This window comes from Thunnus maccoyii, chromosome 7, assembly GCF_910596095.1.
Source record: "Thunnus maccoyii chromosome 7, fThuMac1.1, whole genome shotgun sequence".
Classification (NCBI taxonomy): Eukaryota; Metazoa; Chordata; class Actinopteri; order Scombriformes; family Scombridae; genus Thunnus; species Thunnus maccoyii.
Window position 1 is genome coordinate 13,720,088 of NC_056539.1, and position 25,968 is coordinate 13,746,055.

At 40.6% G+C, this 25,968-nt stretch overlaps 3 protein-coding genes across 7 annotated transcripts; 1 reads left to right on the top strand and 2 right to left on the bottom strand.

Moving 5' to 3' along the window:
* The first annotated feature begins 1,030 nt into the window (after positions 1–1,030).
* Positions 1,031–4,175, top strand: LOC121900491 (diencephalon/mesencephalon homeobox protein 1-A-like). 2 transcript variants are annotated; one of them, XM_042416888.1, is made up of 4 exons: positions 1,031–1,198; positions 1,394–1,572; positions 1,794–2,226; positions 2,359–4,175. In XM_042416888.1, exons 1-4 carry the CDS (start codon positions 1,045–1,047, stop codon positions 2,775–2,777), a joined length of 1,185 nt encoding a protein of 394 aa, XP_042272822.1. In that variant the 5' UTR covers positions 1,031–1,044; the 3' UTR covers positions 2,778–4,175. The 2 variants fall into 2 exon arrangements, with proteins under 2 accessions (XP_042272822.1, XP_042272820.1); XM_042416886.1 differs by having other exon boundaries at positions 1,031–1,197; positions 1,378–1,572.
* Positions 4,176–11,412: 7,237 nt separating this feature from the next.
* On the bottom strand, positions 11,413–22,231 carry LOC121901093 (vitamin D3 hydroxylase-associated protein). 4 transcript variants are annotated; one of them, XM_042417755.1, is made up of 16 exons: positions 22,213–22,231; positions 20,327–20,578; positions 19,139–19,252; positions 18,852–18,992; positions 18,540–18,673; positions 17,448–17,654; positions 17,295–17,335; positions 17,086–17,210; positions 15,597–15,722; positions 15,379–15,476; positions 14,863–14,962; positions 13,875–13,918; positions 13,742–13,781; positions 13,553–13,661; positions 12,956–13,101; positions 11,413–12,351 (listed from the first exon to the last, which is right to left on the bottom strand). In XM_042417755.1, exons 2-16 carry the CDS (start codon positions 20,540–20,542, stop codon positions 12,229–12,231), a joined length of 1,764 nt encoding a protein of 587 aa, XP_042273689.1. In that variant the 5' UTR covers positions 20,543–20,578; positions 22,213–22,231; the 3' UTR covers positions 11,413–12,228. The 4 variants fall into 4 exon arrangements, with proteins under 4 accessions (XP_042273689.1, XP_042273686.1, XP_042273687.1 ...); XM_042417752.1 differs by lacking the exon at positions 22,213–22,231 and adding an exon at positions 21,908–22,006; XM_042417753.1 differs by lacking the exon at positions 22,213–22,231 and adding an exon at positions 20,681–21,181 and having other exon boundaries at positions 20,327–20,573.
* Positions 22,232–23,067: 836 nt separating this feature from the next.
* LOC121900562 (cytochrome b-c1 complex subunit 6, mitochondrial) lies at positions 23,068–25,968 on the bottom strand. Its single transcript, XM_042416984.1, has 4 exons — positions 25,810–25,968; positions 25,462–25,497; positions 24,627–24,788; positions 23,068–23,321 (listed from the first exon to the last, which is right to left on the bottom strand). The coding sequence occupies exons 1-4, from the start codon at positions 25,852–25,854 to the stop codon at positions 23,289–23,291; spliced, it is 276 nt and encodes a 91-aa protein (XP_042272918.1). The 5' UTR covers positions 25,855–25,968; the 3' UTR covers positions 23,068–23,288.

Consider the following 25,968-nt stretch of genomic DNA (forward strand, 5'->3'; position numbering starts at 1 on the left):
AACGGCCTCCTGCACTCAAGAGCCAAACTCTCAGGGAGCAAGGAAATGTTTTTTCGCACCTTCTGTCAGTCCAGCCTGAGGAGGTTTAACCGCGACAGACGCAGTAAGTGTCTCCAAGAAAAAACAGTCTTCAGACTGATCATTTAATTTGATTGTAGGTGATTAAATAAAAAAAGCAAAATTGTCAGAATTAATTTCTTACGCCTGTTTTGTTTTCTTCGGAGGGGGAAAATGAATATTGCCTGAATAAAAAAATCAAATAATAATAACAATAATAATAATAATACAACAATAATAATGTAATTATTATTATCGTCAAACAGAACACTTGAATTCCTGTGCATTTGCACGTCCTAATTGTTGGCTGCTCTGAACAAAAATAATTAGCCGAAATTTAATATTTACTAATATGAGCTTGTTAAAATAGAGAAATATAATATCGCAGAAAAGTATATGACGATACATTTCTTTGACTTTTTAATGTTATTTTGGGCCTGAATGCTACATTTCATATGAATGAATACGTTACATTTCTCATCGTTAAGCGGAACTGACAAGTTATTTGGATCACTTAAAATTTTTGCATATTTCGCTGTTCACTGTCATGCTGCAGAAAGACTAACCAGATAAAAAATACTTCAGCAGTGCATTCGTCTTTTCCCCTGACAGCTCTAAATAATTGATAAGTGTTACATGAACAGTTTCACCTAAAGGAAGGATCATTGTTTCCTCAAAATGTCCGGTTTGTTTTGCTTAAATTTAATTTAACAGCGCACACAAACATTTTCAGCAAAATTTGGAATCTTTTTCCAAATCATTAGAAGCATCTGCTCATTCATTTAATAAAATGAAGGGATGGTTGAGGAATGAGCGCAGTCTTTACTGCTTTTATCTCACCTGTTGCCGTTTCAATTAGTCATCTATAAAAATTATTAAAGCTCTTCTCACTCTTTTTAATAGCGAGGCTACCGCTGGGAAACTGATTTATTTGAGGCCTGATTCTCACATCAGCTTGTTTCTTCCTCTGCAGTCAGCTCGCCGGTCATGCAGCACTACGGGGTGAACGGCTACTCTCTCCACGCCATGAATTCACTGAGCGCCATGTACAACCTCCACCAGCAGGCGGCGCAACAGGCCCAGCACGCACCTGACTACAGGCCCTCAGTGCATGCACTCACTCTTGCAGAGAGACTGGCTGGTAAGAATCAGTTGCTCATTTTGCTCTTTACTTTCCTCCAATGTCATTCACATCTGCACGTCAGAATACACAGCTGCATGTGTATTTTAATATGTATTCAATGTGTATTGATCACTGGGTTCTCATCTGTCCTTTGACCTGTCCTTCAATTAAACTGGTCATGTTTCTTGTTTCTCAACGGCTGCACATTTCAAGACATTATCCTTGAGGCCCGGTATGGCTCCCAGCACCGAAAGCAGCGGCGCAGTCGGACAGCCTTCACCGCCCAGCAGCTGGAGGCCCTGGAGAAAACCTTCCAGAAGACCCACTATCCTGATGTGGTGATGCGTGAGCGTCTGGCCATGTGCACGAACCTGCCCGAAGCACGTGTCCAGGTTAAAATCCCCCATAAACTGTTTTTCTGTTGTACTTGTAGAAGGTGACTTTAAAAGGCATCTTTGTACCATTAAAAGTGATAAAGGACATGATACTGGGACATTTTGAGGACGAGTCAGTGATGTTCTAAAATAAATGATTATGGCTCAAAGTTGTCCACCATTACATTTCTTTTAGTCTTTAACCAAAGCTCTGATCTCTCTATTTATCCATCTGTCAGGTCTGGTTCAAGAACCGCCGGGCCAAGTTTCGTAAGAAGCAGCGCAGCCTGCAGAAGGAGCAGCTCCAAAAACAGAAAGAAGCATCCGGAGCTGCAGAGGGCTCTACTGAAGACTCCAAGACTGACCTCACCGCCACCACCTTGGTTCCCGAGGCCCGCACTCCTCCTCCTCCCTCCTCTGCTTCATCCTGTCACTCAGAGACCGAGAGGCTGGCAGCAGCACAGCCTCAGCCTGGAGAGATGAGCGTGGAAGTCAACGTCACCTCTCCTGAGCCGTCGGACAGCGAGTCAGCAGCAGACGATAATGCTGACAGAGAGGAGGACGAAATGAGAGGGGAGATGAGGGTGAAGATCAGGGAGGAGACGCAGGGGGAGGTGGGAGCGCAGCCAGGGAGCAGCTCCCCGTCCTGCAAACGACTCAGCCCCACATCAGGTAAGAATACTGCTGTCCAACCAGTGCAGCTACTTTACCTTTTTTACATTACAGCACACGATTAAGCTAAAAACCGTATTGGCAGATCTGTGTTAAAACAAACTTAAGTCCTCCTCTCTTTCTGTCTTTCAGACTCTCCCCTGAGCTCCCCCGCCTTGCCGTCCTCCAGCAGTGTGACTGGCGGTTTGGCCCAGAGCAACTCCTACGCCTCGTCTCCCCTCAGCCTCTTCAGGCTGCAGGAGCAGTTTCGGCAGCACATGGCCGCCACCAACAACCTGGTGCACTACCCGTCCTTCGACATGAGCACGCCGTCCTCTTTGCCCTACCTGGGCATGAACGTCAACATGCCATCACCACTGGGCTCGCTGCCCTGCCAGTCCTACTACCAGACCCTGTCCCAGGCCCAGCAGGTATGGAACAGCCCACTGCTGCAGGCGACGCCAGGCAGCCTCCCGGGTAGCCTCAACAGCAAGACCACCAGCATTGAGAACCTCCGTCTGAGGGCCAAGCAGCACGCAGCCTCGCTGGGATTGGACACGCTCCCCAACTGAAGCTGGAGCTGCTCAGTCTACGTGGTTGCCCTCTGCTCAGGGCCATAGCTAATTATGGACCCAGTCCACAGGAGGGGACTCTGGGCCCCACTCCACTTTCCTCCTGACCTCTCAACACCCTCAAACAACTACATATATCCATCCACAACTCCAAACACCCATTAGATATATCCCCAATTTAAACTTCAGCTTTTTGGCTGCTACCCAATCTGTTCAAAATCTTCCCAAATTTCAAATTTGTGTGCTTGTTTCAGTTCATTCCACATAATTCTTCTGAACAGATGCTGAGGATGTTTTGTTCGCAGTTTTCTACATTTTAGATAACCCCAATTTGAAAACCAGAGCAGTGTTACATACAGCAGAAACAAAATATTTTTAGACAAACTTGAGGAGCACACTATGTGTTTTAGAGCAGGCACTTTAAGGGTCCTCCCTCAGCTTGCGGCCCTGGGTCTCAGTTTCAAAACACCATTTCCCCTCCACTACATTCCCTGGCCTCCACCTCAGTGTCATCACATGAGCATGTAGCTCACTGCTGAAAGCACAGGGAGACGTGAAGAACATCTCTGCTGGATAAAAAAAAAAGTACTCAATGGACTTTAAAAAATGAAAGAAAAATCCAACTGGACTGCAGATGTGTCTGAACAGTACTGTTTGCCTGTGGATCTTGCTTGTATTTGACTCCTCCTGGTTAACAGCATTAGCCACTTCTCCTAATGCTAACTGCTCACTACGATTTGAACCTCCTCTGTGAAGTCAGGGCAGAAAATCTTGAACCACAGAGTTGCCAGTCTGAGATATTAAGATATTCTATAATCATCACAAGAACCCATAAACATGAACTATGCATGCAAGCACCCCTCTGAAGCATGGCTTACAGCCGTGTAAAACACACCTGTCATGGCGCTGGCATTAGAATGAAGTCACATAAGATCTGAAATAAGAAATAAAGCTCAGATCGGTCAATATAATCTCCCAGCCACAATGTTTTAATGTAGATGACACATGACTTCCCTTGTTTAAAGTTATGGCACTCAGCTCAGCCTGCAAGAATCTATTGAGCATTGTAAATATCCCTCAGTGTTCATCTCCATCTGCCTGGTTAAAGAGGAAACATTCAATTTATTTTTCAATTGTGGCTACAAGCAAAGGACCTACAGCAGAAACGAAATAAGGGGGAGAATCTGTGGAGGAGGCACAGTGACAAATAAATACAAACCCTGATATATATTTTCAGAGTCACCACTTTTGCTGAGCCAGTGGCTTCAGCAGAAAGATGCACAGGCAAAGTCTCTATGTATTATATCACTGTAGATTCAAGACATGTATTTCTCAATTGTTTTAAATGTGAGTAATTTATCTGTTTAATGCAAGGGAATAAATCACACATAAGAATGACTGAATGAGTTCTGTTTTCAGTGTTGTCGGTTGGAATAGAGGATGAAAATGTTTGATTTTATTCGCTCACATCTCCACTTTTGCTATTTAACTTAAAAATTAATCAAGAAAACAACACATGGAGGAAAAGCAAAACGCCTGCTACTGAAAAACAAAAGAAAACAGCATTTCTTACCAGGGTATCCTTCTCTTGTACAAAATTCACACATTTAAATATTTTGGATTGACTGGAGGAAATGTGCCATAAATGTTATCAAAAATATGCACCTATTGACTTTCACGCTTAGTTTTTTCAGATATTTTTGTGGATCTTTGGACTTTTGTCAGCTAGAAGCTGAGTTAAAGGAAGACCAGGCGAAATCACATTGCAGAAGATCTTACCAACGTGCACGCATACATCTGCTCACACATACGGTAGATCTTATAGCACCCAAAAGATTTTTTCCTAAGTTTCTCAAGTAAGAGGAAGTTGAGAATAAGAACGAGATTAGGTTAGTGTGTGCTGAATCCAGCTCCTCTTTGGATGTCTGACAGCGCTGAGTGACAGAAAACTGAATCTCACACACTTTTGATTTCCACACACATTACCTTCAACCATTTACGGTGCAAATTTAAGTTTGGTTAATACATTCCACCGAGGACACCTTGATGATCCGTAAATAATTTAGACGCAGGAGGTCTACCATCTTCGACGGTGAGGTTTACACACCACATAGGGGAGAACCTGCCACTTGTTCACCACTTGCAGAATAACTAATCCTAAATGAAATGACTGAAGCACAGTGTCAGGCTCTAAAGAGTCTCCAATCCACCACCCACCCCTCACTCTCTCTCTCTCTCTCTCCCCTCTTCCCCCACCCTGTCAGCCGAGGTTTGGCTGCACCGAAACAGAATGCTTTGCCATAAGAAGATTACCTTTGGTTGGGATATCGATGGATTAAGTAAGAATTGAATGAGATAAAATAGGACTGAAAGGGTTCCCGGAGTCAGCAAAGTTCAGACACCTGTTTTCTCCTGCTCTTTCCCGCTTTCTCGCTCCATGACCATAAAGATTATATCACTTTCTGACTGGAGAAAGGGAGGGTGGTAGGTGTGGGTGGTTTAAGGACGGGGCAGGTTACAGTGCATAAATATAATTTTGGGGGCTGCAAAGACAATTCTTTCACATGCCCTTGGGTTATTTTCAGGCATACTCTATAAATATGTGGTCAATTTGTCATGAACGTCTGGGTTTTGTGTGTAAAGATTGTATGGGTGTAAGTCAATGGGAATGCTGTGTTTGTGTATGTGTGAGTGTGTGTGAGTGTGTCTATGGCAGCTAAGCCGCTGAAGGTTTCCAGGAGCTCTTTGATGTGTATCTGGGCAATGCGCTATTAGAGGGATTTTCCTAGTTGACAGCTCAGAGAATGTGTGGAGGAATTGCGATGCCAGCGGGCTAAAAGAATGCTGGAAACAGGATTAGGATCATATTCTGGCAGCTCCTGTCACTTCATCAATGGGCTAAGGTTTCCTCAGTGACAGCCCTCCTTCTCTGCCCGGCTAAAACCTTTAGTGGGACCATAAAAGGGGTGAGAGAGGGGAAAAAACAATGATTGAATGGTGTGCTATGATTTCTGTGCTGGTTTTGCTCTGAGGGCTTTGTGTTGGGAGGTCTGAGGGGGACGGCGTTGATTTGGAGGGAGGGGTACGTCGAGGGGATGAGAAAAAGGGGGCTTTTTTTTGAGGGTGTTGGGGCGGTGGGGGTAGGACTGTGGTCTTTCTTGGAAGTTTTACACCCAAATCCCCATGGCAGAGCATGTGGAGGGTTTTTACACTGATGCTAGCGGACAGGGACAGCAGCTTGGTGTCCTCCAGGGGACGACAGCAGCAGCAGCAGCAGCAGGTGCGGGAGGAAGAACGCTGTTTCCTGAATCTTCAGGATCCAGTTTGTCTGTATAAGACCTGCCTGTCACCACCAAGTGGAGTGAGACCTCTTTCACCAAGTGAGGGTCTTAGATATGTGGGAGTGTCATGAACACTTGTAGGCTCTTTTGAGGCATAACAGTGATCATCTGTTGTGATTATTTATTTTATTAAAGGATAGGCCTTGTGCTATATTCAGTTTTTTTTATTATCAGCAAAAATCTCATGAAAAGTCAAAAACCAAAATTAATTGATCTTATTAAAAAGTAATTTATGTGTCGTCAAAACCTGATATAGCTTATTCCTCTGGGACATAGAGCGCCTTTGTTATCCAAACATATTAAAAACACATCAATGAGCCACCATTTCACTGGCTGACATGTCGCTTCATTATGATAATGTTTATTTTGAGTTGATCACACACACACTGTCCTGCTACTGTAATTACGCACTAGAACACAAAATGTGTATTAATCTGTAACTGAAAATAGTCCCCAACAAATGCCCAGTTTCCTCATGTTTGGGTAACATTTGCTAAAATCTACAGTGCCCTGCTGTTTTAACCCTCATCCTACCAACATATTTAACATACAAGGACTACCGACTGGGGTCTCTGGAATAAACTACAGTGAAAAACAACGAACATAGCATAATTTATTGATAGATTTATTTCTTCTCAAAATATTATTTTATATGTAATACAAATTGGAATTTGAAAAGCATACCTCTGGGGTCTGCAGGTAACTCAGTTGGTAGGATTAGGGTTAAGAAATTACTAACCCTAAACCTTTAAAAAAATGAAAGTATGTAATTGTAAGTAAGACCAAACTGGCTTGGGGTCAAGAGCCACAGACAGAATGGGGAGGTCAGAATTGCAAAATGGACCAACATTTTTGGTTTTGGCCTTTTAATTTAATCTGCTGACAATAACAAAAGTGTAGAACATTGTCAGCCTTATCCTTTTAATGTATTTTTACAGAACTAAAACTTAAATCTCAAGCGAAAAGAGTTACTATTTAATATTTAGGAACAAGATACTTTCCATCTGCAAGCCCTGCGCACGTAAACAAATTACAAAAAAGCACATGCAAATCTATCACAAGTGATACACATTTCAAATGTGAAAATTTCAAAATTGCACATGTGAATTTCATGCATTTCACATTTGATAAATTCACATAAAGTAAGCACATATGATTTCCATAATTTCACATGTGAAATGTAAGGTATTGCATGTGAAAACAGTAATTTCATTTCTAATATCACATGTGAAATGGCATTTTGCATGATAAATTCACATATGAGCATGTGCTTTTGTGAAAATGTGAAATTCATGTGTTTTTTTGTGAATTACAATCAATACTAAAGGCAATTAATAATCCAATAAAGTAGCAGCTTAAATCAGCAGCTCTATGGTCAAACTGACCTTTGGGACTGAAGATTTTTTAATTTTTTAACATTCTTTGCATGGCTTTAGCACTCTGGATTAGCCTCTTCCAACATATCACCATGTTCAGGTGAGTCATTTATGCCTGAAGTTGAAGATTTTGAGAGGATTATGAAGTGCACCGTCTGTAGTTGGGCCTGAGGTTGTGTTGCAGAATAGTTACTCTTGACTAAGCTTATAGGGTGGTCTCGTCAGTGGAACTTGGACCGACTGCCTTCAGGCAGCACCACCAAAACCCCTTTCCCCAAGAGTATAACTCCACACTTTGCTCACCCATGTGAAACAATACTTTCACAATACCACAGGAGTTTGATTGTTGGCGACAAGTTATATAATGCCAGGAATTACAGACTAGCATGCAAATGCTAAATCCTCCTCTCTTTCTCCTGAGAAGTGGATGAGACGGACTATATCTGCAGGCTTCACTCTGGCTCCCCAGCTTTGTGCTACAGAGACGCTCTCCTTTCTCCCCCTGACTTGGGTGATAATCCTGACACGCACTGTCTGCATTTTTTACTGTACGTGTTTAAGCGCATTTGCAGAGCATTTATCTCTCCAATGTAAACCAATTTGGCTATAAGGGCCTTGGGCCAAGGCAAGGCGCTGAAGGGAAGAAAGGAAAACTCAAACCTAGCAGATGTGCAGAGAGGGGAGGATGGGAGAGTTGGCGAGGATGCGGGGGTTGATGAACAACTGAATGCAGCAAAAGAGGGAAAGCGGAACCGTATGGGAGAAAAAGAGTGTCCCTTGTCCGAAGGGTAAGCCTTTGAAACTTGGGATAGGGGCCTTTAAAGCCGATAGAACGTGGATCACTGAATTGTTGAGTCACAGAATCTGAGAAAATCATACAGAGCTAGCAGTTAATCCTGTCATAGTGAAATCAGTGGGCATACTTTGGGCTTCCCAGCCCCTTCTGAAAAAAATTTGGTGCCTGCTGTATTGACAGAGCTGCTGTTTGATACCGCCTATACACCTGTATCAGCTGTCTGTTAATCTGCCTTCCCCTCCTCCCACTAGTCCTCCACAGCACGTCGCCTTTGCTGGTAGTAATGGCTGATGAAATGGACCAAAGACCTAAAAGCTGCCAATCTTGCTGCTTCTTGATGTCTCCTGTAAGTGGCTCTGGATGCATGCAGGCTGAACTTGTCACTTTGATCATCTGAAAGGCAGGAGCCCTGCTGTGTCAAACATTACTACCTGCAATTCTGTGTGGCCATAAAGACTATGGGCTCCTTGGTCCCTGAAATGGGACATTAAGACAGAATCATCCTAGTTTAGTTGGGGCGATATCAAGGTGTTTTATTTGCTGGCACACGGGCATGGTCTGAATGTGTTCGGATGGCTTTTAAAGTACCTGATCTTATAGCCTAAGGTTCCTGTAAATGAGGTGTTTGCTGCTCTTATCAATGAGACGTTACAAGAGGCGAGCACCTTGGCCTGGCAGTGCTGTTGGATGGTTCTGCTGTACGATTACAACAGGCTGATCTTCGGCCAGATGCCCTCTTTCAGTTTCTAACTTCGTAAACTCTTTTGTTACTGTATGACACTTTCTTTCGCACTTTCTGGTATTAAATCTTGGATATGCCATCATGAATACATCATGAAATTTAGAAAGTTGTCTTACAATGTCATCTATCATGCTGATAAGATTGTATATCACATAACATCAGGCAATGATGGAAAAAAGTATTCATATCTTTCAGTCAAGTAGCAATGCCCTGCTAGAAGCTTGACTCTCTTCACTCGCCATTACTTCGTCTCTCTGGTGCACAATCAGCTTGTGTAAGCTTGTCAGCAGCGAGTGTTTTAATATGGGGGCTAAGTGAGAGCCACTAGAGTCAAGTATGACGATATTCAAATAAAAGCAATGAGCTGAAATCAGCTAAAATTTGCAAAAAGCTGCATAATTGGGTGTTGATGACGAGTGGGATCAACAGTACTAGCAACCTTTTCACATTACAAGGAATCAGGTGGTTTAATTTGAAACACTCATGTTTGCTTTAGCACTGACATAAATCATGAAGAGTTTGGCTTTGATGTAACTATATAGCTTTGGTCTGTAGTTCAGTGTCACATTAGCTCTCATAGTGTTCAAATAAATTGCCAAATGCTTCAGGTTTTAGTTCCAGAAAGGATCAAATATCAAAATATAACTTTTGATCTACCATGTTATGCATGGTGTATATGCACACATGCACCATTCACAAACTCCCAAATATACACTACTACCGCACAAATACATATCTTGTGTTTCTGTATATATATATTTTCTTTGTGAGCTCATGTTCTTATGCAGGCTGTAAAAACAAATTTCCCTCCTGACACTTTATATTTATCCATCATTATCAGTGAATGAGCCCTTTGTAATCCTCAGTTATATGCAGATGTATTCGACTATCATTTTGTCTTCTTGTTGCTGTTCAAGAAAAACACATTTTTGAAAGTTTCAAGTAAAAAACTGAGTTACCGTCCAGAAACTGGTTAATAGTGATGGAAGAATTCCTGTTAGATTAGATTTTATATTATAAACTGGTCAGATGCTATTTGTTATTTTTGTCATTTATGAAGGAGGGTTTACATTAATAAAAATTAAAACATAAATGCTTTGTTAGCTGGAAATGACTCATTTTCATCCACAGTCTTTTTCCCAGACAGTTGACCCTAACAGCAAAAATCACATTACAATTACACACATTTTAAATTTACAAATGCCACATACAGTGTGTATGTGTGTTATGCTTGTAATATGCAAATGTTATCATGTGCATTAGGAGTGGATGTGGAAATCATAATTTATAAATCAACATTTCTCTTTTAAATATTGTTTCTGCTTTGGTAGTATGTTACACTGCTTTATTTGGCAAACTGATAAATATTCTTTTGCACTGTATGACTTGGGCCAGAATTAATTTTAATGTGTCAATAGTTGTGTTTTTTTCTCTGATCAGTTCAGATTCTATTCTGATCTTTGCTCTAAGGATAAATGTGAATACACAGCTGTAAATACATAAATTAAAATACATGACTGCCAAATTGTGATTGGTAAATGTATTTAACAGGGCAGTTTGAGAGCTGAATTTGTGCGTGTGTATTTGTCATTGCTTCTGTCTCAGATCCTGAGGGATTTATGAACAATGTCAAGTTCCCTCTGAAGACCTGAGTCTCTTCACTGCCTCTTAAAGCTTAATGCTCCCTGACTGAGTGGCACAGCAAGAGCCACTCACTCTCTCTCTATGTGCCACAGATAATGCTAAGAACAACCTCTCAATTCCAGCTCTCCTCCTCGCCTTATGTGCCCTCCTTCCTCTACCGCACACACACGGCCATTTCCATTCTATGAGACGGCAGCGAAAACGTGGGCGATTGTAATGGAAAACACTAACATTGTCCCTAATGGCTTCCCATCCCAGGAGAGTTTTAAAACATATGTAAATTTATGTAAACCCAACAGAAACACATATTTACAATAGCACAGGGTAATCACAATATGACGACATGGTGCGCTGGCCTTGTAGATGGAGGCGCCATGTGTCATTAGTCTCCTTTATTTCTTTTCTGTTTCTTGTTATGGCATCAATGCAACAATCACTCACAGTAAGAATGAAAATGATCTGCGCTCATCTGTGGCACAGTGATGGAGAGGAAGAGGTGGAGGATAAAGACGAAGGTAAAGAAAGAGGTTTTGTGCACAGCTGCTGGGTGCCTTAAGAGTGAAACACGCATTATAAACTTACTTCATTCAATATTTAACAACAGCAACAAAAAACAGTGGATCATCTTACCTGTACCTGAGTACGTAATTGGTGACTTGTATAATTCCAACATCTGAAAACAAATTCTATTCATTCATTTCTACTGTAGAAACAAACGACAACAGTGGTTCCTCTGTGAGAAATCAGTTACTTCACTTTATTCTTGGCTATCATTTGACATAAAGCTGTCAGGTCTTGTAAAGAGACAAACATGATCAAGTAAACAAAGCATTATTTTCCATATTCGTTATACTGTAAATTCTAATTTTCAAGATTTGCTGCATTTGGTTTTTGATAACATGAATTCAATTTCTTGAAGGTAATGCCTATTCATGCTATATTGCATGAAATATTACAACAGTGCCAGTGGTGGGAAAACAGAACAAACAAATGGGATCCTGAATTCCTCAAAAAGAAGAAAAAAAAAAGAAAAAACACCCCAACAAAAAACAATAAAGATCACATAATCATAAGTGTCAGACTCTCAACTCTAAAGCAAATTTTAAAAAAAACCCAAAATGTTAAGTTAAGGACAATAGTTAAGTACAATACAAACAAAATGATTTGTTAAAATCTTGAGGTTTGTCAATCAATTACTTAAACTAAATTAGAAGTGCATCTTTTCTACATTAAAGCCCCGAAAAGCCAAAGTACAGAAAATGCTAGTTTATCTGTGTTGAACAGAGGAATAAAACAATATTAAATAACTAAATATTAAAGATTTTCAAATACTCAACAACCTTTTCGAAAGCATTATTAATTGGGTTATCTCATATTCCAGTGTGTTTTAATGTGGTTAACAGCTCTCACATTATGTGCAGTTATTTCTTAAAAGAGCGGCTGCATCAAAATGATTTCAGAGACCGGCTTACTGTTAGTGTTTACTTTTACATGTTGTACCCAAAGTAAATTTAACCTCAGGGCCCTGAAGTTAGCAGCCCCACCTGTGGTCTCACTTTCTGCTCTGTTTAACCAGTTGTTCCACCTCCTTCATGAAGCGCAGGCAGAGCTCATCCTGCCACGGCAGGGCAACACACTGCACTGCCACTGGCAAACCCTCACCTCCAGACACAGCCTGCGCAAACACAGAATGCACTCAGTCAAACAACCAGCATCCACAACTACCACAGTCTGCTGCCTCCACCTGCTGACCACCTATGGAACTACAGTCTGTTTTCAGACCTGTCACTGAAGTTTGGAATAATACACAGTCATGTAGTGTTCTCCAAAGTACAGCAGAAATGCCAAAAAAGATGTCTAGTTCCAGCTTCTCACACTGTATTTGAGGGTTTGCAGCTTTTATTTGTCTTATGTGATAGTAAACTGAATATCTTTAAGTTTTGGACTGTTGGTCAGTCAAAACAAGCAATATGAAGACGCCAACCTTGGATATTTTTACCGTTTTCTGACATTTCATAACGATTAAAAGATTAAATAAAAGATTAAATGACTAATCAAAAGCTAAACATCTGACTTACCAAGTAAAACAATTATTAGGTGCAGCTCTACATCAAAGGTCAGTATAAATTTATTTTATGTCTCTTAAACATTTAAGCTTCTAGAAAAAAGCTTCACAGAGATGGTATTTATTAATGTTTTATAGTTGTACTATTATATTATAAAAGCCATTACTGTTATGTATTTCAACCCATGCATTTAATCAGTCACCTCTCACTTACCTGTTTGAAGAGTCTGTCCCAGTAGTCCTGATAAAGTCCCTTATAGTGTCTGAGTTCCTCCTCATCCTCTGCTGTCACCGTGGAAACAGGAACAACACCAGCAGGAAAGGTGAGGAGATTGTAAATGAGTGTGTAAGCGGCACAACCTGGCAGGAGAGAAAAACACAAGAATGTGGTAGGACAAGGTGGCATCAACATTTGGTTCATTACCTCATTAGTTGATGTGTGGATATAGACTACACTCTTAATATGTGAAAGTGTTAAGGCCTCTGGTTTCATTGTTGCAAAGTTCAGGGAGAGATACTGCTGTCTTTAGCTATTTTTACAGATTCAGTGTCCCCAGACGATATATGACATAAATACATGAAAATTGAATCATACACCACTGTTAAAAACAGGAAAGCTACAGAGAGATTGCTTCCCAGCTCCCTGGCTACTACAGTAGTTAGTGTAGTGATCTGCTTTTAATATCTGACCTAAGATTCACTTTGCAGAAAACATTGAGGACAACACTTTGTTTATTCTGTGACGGATGACAGATGGATGGACATTGTTATCTAATGTTCTTACACACAAAACCTATTCAGTGGACCGTACAGGTAAGCTTGCCGGGGTATAAGAAGTTGTAGGCTGGTCCGATCACAGGGCACAGCAGCACATCTATGTTGCATCTTCTCCAGTCTGCTATTGTTTCTTGAATGTAGTCCTAATGAAAACACAAGAGAATTCAGTTTCACCTATGCATTCAAATGTGCACAAGCATCATTAGCTGAAAGCCAACAGTACCTCAACAGCAGCGTGCTGCTTCCACAGACCTGGAACAGATCTAAAAACAAAGCAGACAAAGAATTATTAGCAATTCCCCCCATCATGTATGATAATGTATCAAAGCCTGTCAACTTAAAGATTACTCTCTCACCCAACTCCACAAATAGCACTGAGTGCTTCAGACCCACGGGGAAACTGCAAAAGACAAACACAACATCAAACACACTTTAAGCTTTGTCCTAGCAAAACACACTAACTTTTTTGTCGAACAGCTGGCAAGGTCACTTTCAAACTAATACCATACTCAACAACACAAGAATAATTTTATCTGTATGCCTAATTGGCACGGAGGCATAATAAAATCAGGCAGTAACATGACAGAGCTGCATTACGTGAACAAATAAGTCAGACAAGAAGGCGAGTCTATAAAAATGTGTGGCAGGATTTAAATGCTGAGATATGTGTGAATAATATTTTTGGTATTGCTCCGATCCTGCAAATATTCCTGAGTTGGTGAAAGCATGATCAGTCTATTTTTTGTGTGTTGTCCAAAGTTTTGTCCACTGTCAAAAATAACACCCAGGTTCTATGCAAGAGGAAAAGTTGTGACATCCAGTCTCTCATATCAGCTAAGCAGCTCTGTAGTTTGGCCAGCTTGTTGTAAAGAGTTATAAAACTGTGTGTCATCTGCATAACAGTGAAATGAGATGAAACTGTGACATATGATATGAACTAATGGCAGCACATATAGTGTAAAGTAGGAAAAAAAGTGTTGCACACTCTGACTCCATATGCATTTCTCTTTTATTTGGATGACATTTTAGCCCTCAGGCTTTCTTCAAGATCAACAATCAATTGTCAATCAACAATCAATCTTCCTGCTTTTGAGTCTGCTTCCAGTGATCAGCACCTCCCTACAGCCCTTGGTGTGCATTATTTTTCCACTACTACGACTACTTTCTGCACATATAGTGAAAACAGCACTGGTCCAAGAATTGATCCTTTGAGGTATATTACATGTTGCAGCTACAAAAAACATGCCAAACAGATGAGTTTTTGTTTGTCCCTGAGGAAAATGTTTTTTTCTTTTTTGTCTCCACTGACATACAGTATGTCTGTCACAGAAGGAGAAAACTCACCAGAGGCTTGAGGAGGAAGGAGAGGGTTTTCTTCAACCAATTAGGAAGACAGTAAGGGAAAACCTGTGATATGAGACAGGGGTCCAGAGGGCCGCCCTCCCTAAAACAGAAACTGAGCGCTGAAAACTGTATGGTCTTTTGTGAACAGACAGGACTTTGCTAACAGAGGTTCCATTGTGGAAATTTCTGAAGACAATATATAGAGCATACATTTCACACAAAGACATTCAAATAAAATGGTGGATAGTAAATATAGTGTGCTATATAGTAAATAGAGAGGGATTTCGGTCACGGCAACATTCTAACTAATATCATTAGTTGCAGCCCTAGTGACTGCAGGACAGATTGAAAGGATAGAGAAATCATTTTCTAAATTCAAGAGTAAGAATGATAGAATATAAAACAACAAAAGTATGTATTATCTGACACTTAAATTTTGCACAATTATCAAATTACTTAAGTATTGACACTGCATTGATTAAATAACTGGCATCTTAAAAGGGAACTTCGACTCACAGTTTTTGCAGCAGGGTGGTAGCTCCGTCTGCCAGGATACCCTTCATCATGAGTTCAGTTGCAGTGTGTCTGATCCTCAGAGGAGTGTAGGGCACCAACTACATGCACAAATGACAAAGAGGGGAAAAAAACCCCATCAAAAACAAATGTCTCCTGCCACATATTTTACATGGGTGTAGATCATATAGAACGTGCATGTCTGTGTAGTCTGGTCTTACAGTGTGTCCTGCTTGCTCTAACAGAGCTTTGACCTCTCTGATGCCTCGGGCCATGCTTGGAGACGGTTGTGTATAGCCATCACTTTCTAGGTAACCAATCCTCAGAGGTTTGGAGCTCTTGTACATCTGAGGGAGACATTTAAGTGGAAACACATATATTTCTTGTTATACAACTAATAATCATTTGTGGATACAGGGTTTTTCTGTTTTTCTCAAGGCTTTAATTAAGACACAATTAAGAAATGGGTTGTCAGAAGGCCAGATCCAGGATTTGTTGTAAAAACATGATGAGCCTGTGATGTGCCTTTATGTTTCCACTGCACCTTCACCATGTAGGTGACTCATCTAATTATCATCACAGCAGTGCATTTCCCCTAGAGAAAACATCTAGGGTACAAACAACAAGCAGGAAACGTCAAGGGACTTAACACCACCATGAGAGATTTACACCAAACAAAACTTTCAAATGGAAAAGGAGGGAAAGGAAGGAAGGAGATGCACCTTTAATTTCAAGTTCATCTGTGTGTCATTACACATATTACCAACAGAGGTTGGTAACAGAGGTTGGTAATATGTGGCTGCAGGGATTTGCTTCTATTCAGTCTCAAGAATATTAGTCAGGTTGAACATTGATGTTGGGTGATAAGGTCTGGCTCACAGTTGCTGTTCCAGTCCATCCCAAATCGTTTAGTAGGGTTGAGTAAAGTAACGTTGAGTAAAGTTCTTCCAAACCAATCAAGGAAAAACATTTCTTGATGGACCTGGCTTTGTGCACGGCAGAATTGTGATACTGAAATAGGAAAGTGCCTTCCCCAGATAGTTGCCATTAAGTTGGAGGCACACTGTTAAATATTGTTGTATGCTGTAACATTAAATTCCCCTTAAAGATGCCCTGTGGAGTTATACAAAAAACTTATACAAAAAAAAAATTGTGTTTACTGTACATTCAGTGTTTCTCACCTAAACACATTGTGTGCTTTCTGTGCTTCTGCTTTCTGAGTTCTAACAAATGTGTAGAATGCATTTCCTACTTCATAACATATTTGCAAAGCCAATTTTTCGATATTCAAAACTGTGCATTGTTTACATCCATGTTTGCCTCTTCACTGCCTTTGTTGGTGCATTGCTACATATGTTGGTGCGTTCCAGCCAACTGTTGATCAGTGGAATAACATAAAACCAGTGGCAGTATGTGAATCACGTTACTCGTGTGTGTGTGTACAATACAAGCAAATCAGGGACCAACTCATATTTGCTCACATTGCTCCATAGCACTACTAGTAGTCAAAAACTCCACAGGGTACCTTTAATCAGAAGTAAGGGGCCTTGCTCATACTAAGAAACATAGCACCAGACCAGTGTACACCAAATATGTGGGTGTCCACAAACATTTAGCTGTGTAGTGTATATCCTTTAAAAAAATCCAATCTAATGTGAAATGCAAAAACAATACTGGGCAATAATATGAATCCCTTAGAGGAGGACACACCTGCTCATTAAAAGGTACAGGTGGAACAGTGGGGTCCAGGGTAAACATATGGTCACAGAGCAGAGCCTGCATACAGAGAACCAGACTGTCCACATCCTTGGCCATGGGTCCAGGAGATGACAGCACTAATATAATGAGAAAGAGTCAATCAAATCTTGCTGAAGACACGTGTAGTGCTGCAAGATAATGATGATTTAAGTGTAACTTACCTGACTTTTGCCCTCGATAAATGGGGCTCACACCCTGTACACTAACCAAGACACAAAGAAACACAATATCTTAATAAATTAAAGATAAATGCCTAGTGTAAAGTGTTATGACTGTTAAATGGTAATCAATAAAACTGGCTGAATGGCACTCACCTTAGCCGACCTGCTGTTGGCTTGAAGCCACAGATCCCACAGAATGAAGCAGGAATACGGATGCTGCCCCCTATATCAGAACCTAAACCAAGTAGGGAGCCTCCTCCCCCGATGAGAGCCCCCTCCCCACCAGACGAACCTCCAGAGGTCTTCTGGAGGTTGTGGGGGTTCACCGTCTGCCCATAGATGGGGTTACTGCAGTCATAACTGGAGGCAATAAAAGAGAAAGAGAGATGAGCAAAGAGCATTATTGTTTTTGCATGTGTAAAAAAACATATATTACCCAGATAGCAAAATTGCTGTGGCCCATATCCAACCCACACCCGACACTTTTATGTGGCCCACATACCGCATGGAATGATGGCACTTGGGCGGTCCGCTCCTGTTTGCCAGATCCGGGCCACAAGCAAACCATAGCAATGCCACATGTAAACCAAAAACTAAACAAATAAACCAGATCTGGCCCACATCTGGACCACAGTTCATTTTTATTCTGGCCCTGATCGGGCCCACATTCCTGTGGTGACTATGCCATACAATTGCCAAAAGTGGGCCAAAGTTGTTGTATAGTATTTAGGCCATATTTGCCATATCATATGTCGGCCACTTTAGGTTCACATCAAGTCAAGCCAGTGCTTACTGTGCCGTATCTTTGTCAGAATTGGCCTAGGTATGTTTTAAGATAACCGGGCCACATTTGCTGCACCATATGTGGGCCACTTTTGGTTTACACCCACATTAACTATTGTCGCCTGTGCCAGATCTTTGCCAAAGGCGGCCCACATTTGTTTTGTGATATTTGGGCCATATTCACATGGGCGACTTTAGGGTCACATCCAGTTTACACATCGCCAAGAGCACCGCATCTTTGCCCAAAATTTGTTGTGGGATATTTGGGCCATATTTGTTATTTTACATGTAGGCCACTTCAGGCTCACATCCATTTTGTCCGGGTCAGAAGAAGGCCAGCAGTGCCGCATCATTGCCTGAAGTGGCCCACTTCCATATGCTATCTGGGTATCCTTGGTGCTAGATAAATATAATTGCATTAGTGCACATTTTGTCATAACTTGAAATTGAGAAATTCTTTACTTTAGTAGGCCTTGGGGCAGGTTGGTTTTCACAAAGGGAATAGCTCCTTGTCTCTTCAGAACTTCAACAAGCACACAGTCCTGCTGAGCTGGCTGCTCCAGTTTGATGATGACACCACAAGAAGAGTCATGATTCTTGTGTTGAAATATGAAAACAGGCAAAGAGAGTGGCGTTAGATAAGGGTACATTAAAGACATAAACCTGAACTACATTAAGAACGCCGTAATAGTAGTTTGCCATACCATATTTGGAAATCCTGTAAGTATAATTGCCATTCAGTGATCATGAAGGTAATACATGACCACAAATTACCTTGTATGCAAAGTTTTCTTTGATGCTAACTGGAACTCCATACAAGAGACCGTCCTTGTTGGAGCCAACAGTTTTCAGCTGGTCAAAACTCTCCAGCAAAATCCCTGTGCAGCAGTTTAGCTTTTTGTTTACATTGATAGTCTGTGGGAAAGGAAAAAAAAACTGTAATCTAAAAGTGACACCAATTTAAAGATTAATCAGAGAAGTCAGTGAAGGTTAAAATAGATTATTTATTTCTGCATTTTCAGTGTTGGCCTGTGATGAATGAGCTGCGTTTGGTATTGAACCTTTTCCAAGTAAGAGTAAAATACATCCTCAGGTCTCAGTGAGCCTTCCTGTAGTTGCTTTGTCAACTCAGACAGGGACAACGTCAAAATGAGAGACGGGTCGGTCATGGGATGCTGGAAGAGCAGTGACACACACACACACACACACACACACACACAGAGTCATTACCGCATAGAAGCATATGTTTGGAAAATGAGTTTGCACAGTAGACAATAATCATCCTTTTTCAAAATAGTTCTTCACAAATAACAAATGAGCTACAAATCATCCCTTAATGTACAGCACGTGCACATATTTTGCATACATACTTTAAATTAAAGATCCCTTAAACATTTAAAGTAAACATTAAATCTCCCCTTGCTTAAGGCAAGGCAGCAAATATAAGACAGGATACTGTAAATATACAACCCTCCGCCACACAGGTGTGTCCACTTATGTAGAGTGATAAGAACAGGAAACAAAGAAGGGTGTGTCTACACTCGGTGCTTTCTTGAGATCTATTGCATTTTCCTATTGGTTTTGTTAAACCTGTTAGGGCAGGATGACTGAACTCAGCAAACTCCCAGTCTTAACCTAACTGGTAGTCTCATATAAGCAAGAATAACTAAGACCTGTGTGAGTCCAGGGTCTTTAACAACAAAACACCTTTATCTTTGAGTCTATAAAGCCACTGTCACTTGTCAAACAGTAACTATAATAGCGTAAAGTGGAGAGAAATATCTTATTTTAAGTGCCCTGTGTTGTGCAAGTTCGCTCACTGGATAATATGAATGTAGCTTAAATAACTGCTATGTAAGGCTTCATTATCAGTTAATCTGTTGATTATTCTCTTGATTAATCGATTCATAGTTTGGCTTCTAAATGGCTGAATATTTACAAATTTGCAAAATGATTAATAGATTACCACAATAAGTGGCGATTAATTTTCTGTTGATCGATTAATGATTAATCAATCTTTGCAGCTGTACTGCTATTGCTGTGCCTCTCCTGTTAATGAATAGCTATAGATGTACAGAAACACAAAATGACAGTTGCAGATTGGTACAGCAGATGTAAACTTTTTGTACAGCCCGGCTAAGCGTGTTGATCACAAATGACGCCATTAAGTTATTTATCTTTCTAGATAAAGTACTGAATTTTGCATCTGAATGAAAGGGTGTGTTTCAACTTTCGCTGACAGCTCTCACCGACTCCTTGTACTGAAGTACAGCCTGTTCAGCCCGCTGCAGACTCTCAGTCCTCCTCTTTCTGGCTCTCTGGATCTTCTTCTCTGCCTCTTGGTGGCTACTGAACTTCCGCACCAGCACGACCAGAGCTCCCACACCGCAGGCTGCACCGGTGAGCAGTGCCGCTGTCCGGTTGTCCAGCTCCAATCCATGAAAAAACTCTTGAACACTTTCCATCGTTCTTCCTCGAAGCACACGGTCAGCTAACCTAGGCTAACGAAAACACACTGTTAACACACTGTTATTAAACCATATAGTTGTCAGACCTGCCGGAGCTTTAAACTTAACAGGTGGCCGAAGTTAACTGTGACTTACATATTCATCGGAACACTTTCTCCCTTGAGGGTGTTTCTCTGGCACCGGCGTTCAGATTACAGCCAGAACACCATCATGGGAACACGATTAGCATACTGTTGCGTAGCAACTAGGTGACGATAGAGGGCGCCAGAATGCTTTAACTAACGAGCTTAAATTATTTTTATATAAATGCTCAATATATTCAACTAGAAAATGACAAGTCCAAACACCCCCACCACTTCAGTTCACTGACGGATAAGTATATGTGAAACTTCGTTCATATATTCAGCATAACGCCCCAGAAAGCGGCAGGGATGAGACCTTTCTTAAGCTTTTATTGGCGACTTTCCTGTGACGACGTGACATGTTTGCACAGTATCTAGACTCATTTTATGATCAGTAACTGTATGACACATTGAGGTTTCACATGCCGTCATGTTGTAATCCTTCTTCCTGTTCACACTAACCATTAGAAGATCCCTTCATAATGCACTTACAATGGGGTGATGGGGGCTACAAGCCTCCTTCTGTACAAAAATGTATTTAAAAGTTTATCTGAAGCTAATATGAAGCTGTAAAATGAGTCAAATCAAGTAGATATCTTTCAACATTATAGTCTTTTTAGTGCCAAAGTCCCTCTTTTTGTTACTACACTTCCACCACAGCTCAACGGGGAAACACAAAGAGGGAAATTGATGCCAAAAAGACTAAATGTGGGAGATATACACTTAATATGACTGAGACTGCTGAAGCCTCATATAAAATTCAAATAACAATGTAGATTTGAAGGGGATCTTTTAATGGCCAGTATGAACAAGAGAAATGATTAAAGCGAGGAAAACCTCTTCCAGTGTTTATATGGGCACCTGACTGTTGTTTTAAGAGACTTGAAAAATTATTAACCTGTCCTTTATGGCCAGACTACAATTTACCAGACACGGCAGCCTCTGATAATTGCCAAGTTTTGCTATCAAATGGCAACACTTTTAGCCAGTGTTTGTACGGTAGTAATTGAGTCCCTATTTGTTCAAGTCACATTATGTCCTTAAACAGTGTTGATGTTCCCTCGTGTGTCTAACTAAAGGCAAAGTTTGACCTCTGGCTAAATATTTCTCATACAGGGCAAATTTAAACGTGCATTTTTTTTAAATCCTTTTATCTTTTTCCATGTGCAATAGTAACCCGCATTAACTACGGAGCAGGTGTTTATGACAAAGCCTTCAAAAAATCTTGTTGACATTTAACCTTAACTTTATCTCGACTGTGGATCATCATCTTCTTCTTCTTCTTTTTGTTTAATGGCGGGTGGCAACCAGCGTAAAGGTGCATTACCGCCACCTACTATGTTGGAGTGTGAACCAGAGTTATCTACCTCTATAAACAAATCAGAAAAAAAGAAAGAGAGAAAAAAACTCTACTGTGGATCGGTTTACAGGTTCTGTTTTATATGACTAAAAGTATTTGCACATCAAATCCGTTTTTTTCGTCCGAAATTGTCGCACGTTAAAAAATAAATACGACGTCACGTTGTGTCAATCATGTTTACACACCTACTCCGAAAGTTTCGTCCGTCATTAAAGTTTTCGGAGCAGGTTCGATTTTCTGCGTTTTTTTCAAGCGGAAACCTCTGGGGCTGTAAAATGAAGCCAATGCGGAAGTGCCAAAAACTGCAGTTCCTTGAATGGCCACTTAAGGCTGGCTCCAAAAGCGAGTCATTCCCCATAGACCCTCATGTTAAAATGTTCAACTTTACAGCAGAAATAAACATGTTTACAGCCTGGTACAAAAAACGGTTTTGGTTTCTACAGCTAATTTCCTCTCTCACGACAACTGTACGGGGTGATTTTTTTTTATATAACTCACCCGTTTAAATTTTATTAAGCCGTAAAATTATGCATAATGAAGGACATGGCTGCTTTGAGTGACAGGTCCGCCAGCCACTAGGTGGCTTGTTTCAGCCATTCGGCCTGCCTCTTTGCCCATTTTTGATTGGCTGGGAGTTAGGCAGCGTCACGCACTGCCAAGATGGCGACGGCCGGAGCGTCTCACTTTGAGCTTCAAAACCGCTCCTCAGAAACCAACGGGTGACGTCACGGTAACTACATCCATGTTTTTATACAGTCTATGTTTTTTTGCATCCGTCAAAAGCCTTTACAGAGTTGTTTGACCACTCAGAGCCACCGTACACGCAAACAACACAGCCTCGAAACACTGATACTATCAGCTCCAGCAGAGAAGTTATACACAAACTGACAGGACAACTATTGACCATAATCTTGTCTGTATGTCACAGCGTTTTGAGGCTGTGCCCTGAATATCTGCGGATCCAGTCAACCTTAAAAATTATAATCTTTTTTTTTTAATTGTATTTCTAGTCATTCAGCCAATAAACTTGTGACCCACAGTAAGGTTTTCAAGCCATCCACTTTAATGAAATGTCAACTCAGATTACCTTTTTAAATACTTAAGGTTTTTTCACATGAGCAGATATAGTGTACACTTAAAGTTACAACATACAGCAGATCCACATATGGATGTATTTAAAACCATATTCTCCTCATAATACAATATTTGAAGAATGAACTGAATGAAGAATCAGCCAGTGGTGCAGCAATCAGGCAGGATTTCATTTGACAGAATGAAACAGTTTATGTGCCACCTAGAAAAGGAAAAGAGGAAATTCATTAATGTACACAAACTACAGTATATACACAGTGTCCAAAGTCATTGTTTCAGACAAATACAGAACTTTCAATATTACTGAAGTTACTGTTTGTAACATGCAGGCTATAAGCAATTTCTTCACATTTTTTTCTGTACAATTCAAACTGATGTGCCCCTGCTAAAGGCTAATGCTTACTGGACTGTTCATAACTGTAAGACATGCAAAACAAAAGTTATTTTCATGCACCTTTTTTGCAATCTTACATAATACCACAGAAGTGTGTGTACTGTTGGAATCTTTTGTCAAATCAAAGGATGTGGAAATTCATGAAGTAGCTTGTATTTCAGCAACACATCAAGTTAATCTGTTTTTGGCCATTAGAGGAAAATATGCTTATTGGTGGTGCACGTGGTAGCCAGTTTACTTTTTGGATTTAAGGTCAGCTGTGAGAGCTGAAGCCTCACTTGCAGATATTGGACAAAGTTCAAGTTTGTGAAGGTCTTTTTTCCCTTATTTTTATCTTAATTTATTCCAGCATTACAATAAAGATTAATGTCAGTCTTGAGGTGTAGTGCTGAGTAGTGATGCAGGGACACAAAGCTTTCTGAAACACTGAATCAAGATGAAGCCAATGTTGAAAATGGCTCATTTAATACAGTCAAAATGGCTACATCTGCTGGGCAACTCTTGATAATGCTGGTTGTTTATATTTGAGACCATGATCAAGCAGATCGTCAGAGTACAAGTGGTCTTACTGCTTTCATTAGTGTCATTTTTGTCAATAAAATCTAAACCATAAATCTGATCGGTGTTCATATGAGTCTATAGCTCTGTTGCAGATTGAGAAGTACATCCTGTATTCAGTTTTCCTGTGATTTGGTTGTGGTTAAGTAAGCTGAATCATCAGCAAAACTGTTGCTTTGAAAGGTAAATACTGTGTCAAAGCTCACAACCTTTTTCTACGGTAATGGGAGGGCTGTGAAAAATTCTAATAACCGCTAATTTACTAGCTGATGTCACCTCAAGAAAACAATATGAATTATGTCATTAGAGAATGACACATTAAAGTAATAGCAAGCTTAGGTGACTAACACTAAAGGTGCTCCAAATTAGCTAGCATGAACCAGGGCCTCTGTTAATGTAGCTTACTGATGTCTGTGCTAGTAAGGGTATGCTTGTCAAGCTGTCACACAAGTATATGTCATTAATACAATAACTAGTCAATCATCTTGGCTTTTTGATTTTTTTTTTAAATGTTACTGTTTGGCCCAATTGTCAATTGGTGGATGTCACACTTACACAGTGGTCCCGAGCATGGAGGAAGTCAAAGAGCTCCTCGGTACAATCCTCCTCCGTTGAAGATCGAGAGCCAACTCTGGTCTCACACTCCTCCAGACGCGCCTGAGTGTGGATGCAGTGCTCTGTCTCTGCACACTTCTGTCTCATCGTTTCAAGAGGATCCTGAAGCAGATTATGCAACATTCAGAATATATAGCATATTAAATGTCCTTCACTAAAAGACACTTATTCAGTAGACGATCAGGGCTACACTCTATCAACCGGGATAAACTAAATAATGGAAATACTGCAATACAATTACACTGAACACAAACATCAGCCTCCAAAATTACAAATTGAAGTTGTAGCTGATGTGCTCTGTGTGTGAGTGTACAAGGGGATTTTTAAGGGGATAACAAAGACACACAAATAGACAGAAACCTGCAACCTTCTTTTCCCTCAAGGTTTCCCTAAAATCTGTGTAGGGTTTGAAAATCTTCAGTGAAAAAGAAGTTTACAGTGGTAAGTTTTGAGGATTGGGGAGCAAAGGTCTCACTTGTATTTATAGATATAGTTCCAGAGGGGAGGGGTGGCAATGGATAAGACCTGAAACGACCCACTCGTCCGGTGACAGGAGGTCTAAATATCGTCCATATCTTGTCCTTCTTGGCTCTTAACAACGACTTTTAGTTTGTCAGTTCTAGTTCCTACTGCCAAGTTCAAAATCTTCTTTTCTAGCTTGAAAATGTGATATGTTCAATAACAACTACAATAAAAAGGTGGTCAAGCTTATGATAAATGATACAGGGGGTAATTAACACATTTTGTGCATGAAGTGAGTCTTCCATGAACATACCACCATGTCTTCTTCCTCCTCCTCCTCTTCTTCCTCCTAAAATACAAGACAACCAAATCAATTACATCATTCACTTCCAGCTATCAGACTGCTGCTAGCCAACTATCGTTTTTTAATATAAACTACACATTCAACAATTAGAAAGCCAGTATTACGGACGATAAAATTGCTATGTCACTGTGATTTAGCTGCAATGTCTCTCTCGACGATTACTGTTATGTGAATATTGACGTTGGCTAATGCTAAGTGCTAAGCTAGGTTAGCCGCGTTGTGTTAGCTTGCTAGCTAAAATTACCAAACATTACTATCATAGGTGAGTTGTCCTACGTATAAAAAAAAGATACTAACTTCCTCAGGCTCTCCATTCATGATCATTTTCTCCTCGAAAACCATGATTTTGATGTCCTTGTCCTAAGGTGACCCGGCTGTCAAATCTCGACTGTTGGAGGACGCAGCAGATGACGCGAGGCTCGCGAGCAGCAAATCGCTGACAAGTCCGCGAAAGCG